This window comes from Otolemur garnettii, unplaced genomic scaffold (assembly GCF_000181295.1).
Source record: "Otolemur garnettii isolate 467f Iridium unplaced genomic scaffold, OtoGar3 scaffold00026, whole genome shotgun sequence".
Lineage (NCBI taxonomy): Eukaryota > Metazoa > Chordata > Mammalia > Primates > Galagidae > Otolemur > Otolemur garnettii.
This window is the reverse complement of record NW_003852421.1, coordinates 10,102,121-10,106,559: the sequence shown is the minus strand read 5'-3', so window position 1 is coordinate 10,106,559 and position 4,439 is coordinate 10,102,121. Positions and strand designations below refer to the sequence as shown.

At 49.5% G+C, this 4,439-nt stretch overlaps 1 protein-coding gene across 1 annotated transcript in view; it reads right to left on the bottom strand.

The window, feature by feature from the left end:
• SIRT5 (sirtuin 5) overlaps positions 1–4,104 on the bottom strand; it is a 21,963-nt gene extending 17,859 nt beyond the window's left edge. Inside the window, 2 exon segments of the mRNA XM_003803931.3 lie at positions 1,344–1,569; positions 3,945–4,104. Of these exon segments, the coding sequence (XP_003803979.1) occupies positions 1,344–1,569; positions 3,945–4,076 (358 nt within the window). The 5' untranslated portion in view covers positions 4,077–4,104.
• Positions 4,105–4,439: the final 335 nt, after the last annotated feature.

Sequence of the window (4,439 nt, the reverse complement as noted above, 5' to 3'; positions counted from 1 at the left end):
CCTCTGCCTCCCAAGTAGCTGGGACCACAGGTGCCCGCCACAACGCCTGGCCATTTTTTGGTTGCAGCCATCATTGTTGTTTGGTGGGCCCGGACTAGGGATTCGAACCCGCCACTTTAGGTGTATGTGGCTGGCGCCTTAGCCGCTTGAGCCACAGGCGCTGAGCCATGCATGTATGATCTTACTCAATCCTCATGACAACTCTGTAAAAGAGGCACTATCATCTCAGGTTGATGAACGGCTATGACACGGCCCACATTTCTGACATTGCAAAGAAACGAAAAGAGCCCCGGCCCAGCAGATGTAGGTACCCCAAGGACAGTCAATAGGTGGCTCACTGCTCCTGGGACACAGGAGAGACAAGACCCAGGTGGATGGCACCCCCTTTTTCTTATTAGGGTGACCTTGAGCCTACACAAAAGCAGGCAGCTTCCCCGCACACACAGAAACAAACACCCACACTGGCACACTGCTCTTAGATGTGCGTTCCTGGGGTGTGAAGTTTTGTAGACTCTTTAAAGGAAAATGGCCTTGGGGGAGCCTTCCCTGTGCCCAGGAGAATGAATGCATTGAACTTTTGGTGAGACCAAAAAGGAGAGAGGAATCAGAGGGAAGGGAGAGACCCTCCAGGATGGAGAAGGGAAGCCAGACGGACCCAATATGAACGCCACCAAAAGCACTAACTTAGGGGGCTTGCTGCAGCCAAGGACACGGAGCCAGAAGCCCCCTAAAGCTCCAGGTGGGGCAGAAGTACAGCCTCAGTGGAGAGTACCTATGGGAACAAAGGGAAACGGAACGGGAATGGACTTCATCCCTGAAGCTGAAGTCTTTCTTCCTGCCCATCCTGCTGAAGCCTCCCCTTCCCCTGAAGGCCCAGACCTCCCATCCCTGGCCCAGCTGGGCAGCTATTTCACCACACAGTGCCCTGTCCAGGAGCCTAGCAGGCGGGGCTACGCTGCCAGTAGCCCACACACATCAGACTCCTGGGGCTCTTAGGAAAGTGCAGATTCTGATTCAGTGGGTGCAGTTGGGGCCGGAGAGATTCTGCTTTTCTGACAAGCTCCCAGGGGGATGTGACATTGCTAGCTCCCAGCCCTCATTCTGAAGAACGAAGATGTAGGAAAGAGCTAGGGGGCCAGGGTGGTCCTCCCATTACCAAGGGTAGCTGTTTAGGTGACACAAGGCACCAAAGTGTCCCCAAGGAACATGCCACAGCACCCTAGGGGACAAGACAGGTGTTCAATAAGGAGGGAAGGAGAGAAGAGACCAGTGGTCCTGATCAAATGGCAGGGTGTGTTTTAAAGTGTGGCTCCCCTCCCCATGTGAGTCTGAGGGGCCCTTACCATGGATTTCCAGAAGGTTCTTGGTGCCAGCCTTGCGGTGCAGCTCATCGATATTCTGGGTGATGACCATGACCCGCCGTCCCTGTCTGCCTAGCCGGGCCTCACACTCGGCAATAGCGAGGTGCCCGGGGTTGGGCTCCTTGGTGCGCACAACCTCGCGCCGGTAGTGGTAGAACTCCCACACGCGAGACGGGTTGTGGGCAAAGGCCTGCGGGGTTGCCAGGTCCTGGGTGTGAGAGGAGGCAGGGGTTAGGGGGAGTGGGGCAGCGGGCGCTGAGCCCTGGGCAGCCACACAGGCCCTTCTTACCTAGATGGGGTAGGTGGCCTTGGGAGGGGGCAGGTGGGAGCAGGGTGGCTTCGGGTTCAAGCAGCAACCCCCAAGTCTAGCCACTGACCCAGGGCCGGGAACTATCACCTGAATCTGCCCAGGGCTGGGAACTATCACCTGAATCTCCCCAGGGTGAAGCAGGACAGTGCAACCTGCCCCCTCTACGCTTCAAGTAGTCATGAACAGGAAGTATAGTAATATACAAGACAGGATTTGCAGTTGAATCTATTCATTCATGGAGTCCCAAAATATACAAAGGGAATCTAATTTTGAGTGCACCCAGGAAAAATATGAAATGCAAAATGGCCAACTGAGGTAAAATGGTCATCGTTGAGAAATTAGGTTTTTATAACTACAGCTACAGATGCACATATCTATACACACACACAACATTCACAATTACACAGAGACACAGCCCAAACACCACACACACAACTATACACACGCATACACACATGGCATGTACACACAACTACACCTATGAAATAGTATATACATGTCAACAGAACATATAAAACACACATGTTTAGAGTGTGGCTCACTTGCCAGACGAGCCAGAGCTCGCCTAGATGACAGAGCAGAGCAGTGGTTGTCTGGACTGGGAAGGGCACAGAGAACTTCAGCTATGACCAAAATGCTCTGTACTTGACTGGAGGTGGTGGTGTCACATAGGTGTGTGTCAAGACTCATCAGACTGGACACACAATGTACATGGTGCATACATTTTATTCTATGTAAATTCTGCCTCAGTTCTGTTAATTTTAAAAAGTGTGATTTCTCTATCAGGCATTGAGACTGCACACATTGAACACTGTACATTTATTTCTCCATAAAGGCCCCCTCTGCTTGGTAGCAATGCCAGCCTCCGCTTTGCGAGGGGACGTCCACACTAGGGGTGACCCACCTAACCTGTGCTGCCCTCCTTCCTGCTCTCCACCCAGAACACGAGTGGTTTGGAGCAGTTTCTAGGTGGCGCATGAACGTGTCCTTAAAACTAGGGGTGGAGGAAAATGTTGAATCCTTCGCATCCCCCTCCAACTCTGAGCCTCCCTGATACGACTGAGTACCCTCCACGCACCACCTGCATCCCCTGAGGTCCTTACCTCTGCTGCTTCTGGTCCAGAGACTGCCCTTGGCTGCCCCTCTTCCTCACTGGACCCTAATGGCTCCTGCTCTTCCCCTTTCACCTTTCAGGGGAGGACCCCCATCACCAGGTGATGGCCCCAGGCCTCACCCAGAAGGCAGCAGAGGGGGTCAAAGCACGTCTGCCAGTTGCACACACTCACGGGAGGAGGGAAGGGGCAGGTTCATGAACTTTACACTCAGTGAGAGATGACCTACTAGTCAGGGAAGTCATATTTTAAAGTAATTATGATTGCCTTCATTCAACCAACAGAATCCACTAAGGACCTACAATGTACCAGAGTTCTGTGAACTAGAACAGTGAAATCAATACAATAGGCAAAATTCCCTGTCCTCCAAAATTATGTTCTGAGTCTGGGGGGATGGGAGGGAACACAGCATCATGATGGGGGCTACACAACTATATCCACTGGTTAAAATCCATTGAATTTTACACTTAAAATAGGTGACCTTTAATTGTATATATATCTCAAAAACTGAATTAACAAAAATGATCCACACCTGAACAGAACTGACATTCCAATGGCCTTCACATAGATGTTTTCATATCAAACACTAAGCCTTAGTGTTTTTTTTTTTTTTTTAGAGACATAGTTTCACTTTGTTGCCCTCAGTAGAGTGCCATGGTATCACAGCTCACAGCAACCTCCAGCTCTTGGGCTTAAGCGATTCTCTTGCCTCAGCCTTCCGAGTAGTTGGGACTACAGGCACCTGCCACAATGCCTGGCTATTTTTTTTTTGCAGTTTGCCAGGGGGTGAGTTCCAACCCGCCACCATCGGTACATGGGGCCCAGCGCCCCCTAAGCCTTAGTTTTAACATGAAAGTTCATAGAAGTTCTAGTAATGAATTATGCTAACCAAGGTCTTCTGATTCTATTTTAACATAATTACTAGAAGAAATTGTTGTTTGAATACATGTTATACGTATCTAGAAAATAATGAAAGTGGTTTCTTTGCTTAAATTTTAGACCCTAATCATAAGAGCTCTGAGTTGATGCCAAATCAAGAGGACAATAGGGTCACAGGTAAACGTTTCCCTCTGGGTCTCAGGCACTGATATAGGTTCTAAGTCAAACTCCGTCATAACTTCATTCAGAAGAGTCTTTCCACGTTCTGGAAATATTACCAACCTGAGCCTGCCATTTTCTCCAGTAACCTCCGGCTCCTCTGAAGGTCGGAACCCCGCTTTCGGCACTAACACCAGCCCCTGAAATGATGACTATGTGCTTGGCTTTTGCAAAAAATGTCCGAAAATCTGCCATACCTAAACGGAGAATAAAATCTTTATTAGATAAGTGTGCCAATCTGGACATCTGTACCTTGAAACTTGACCTTGCATGAAATTATATTTTAAGATACTCAAACAAAAATCATCCCTGCACCATGAAGATGCCATCTCATGCAGCAATGGGTGAGCATAGAAATCAAAGAGGCAGGGCCTTCGGGCACACACTACAGGCTCTGAGTCCCAGCTCTCCCTCCCATCCAACTGTGGGCTCTCATGCAAACACTCACGCTCTTCTATCCTGTCTCCTTGGGTGTTTGATGTGTACAGTAGCACCTGTCTTAGAGCAGCATTGTTATGAAGATTAAAAAAGACTAATGGGTAGGAATTCATCTTCCCT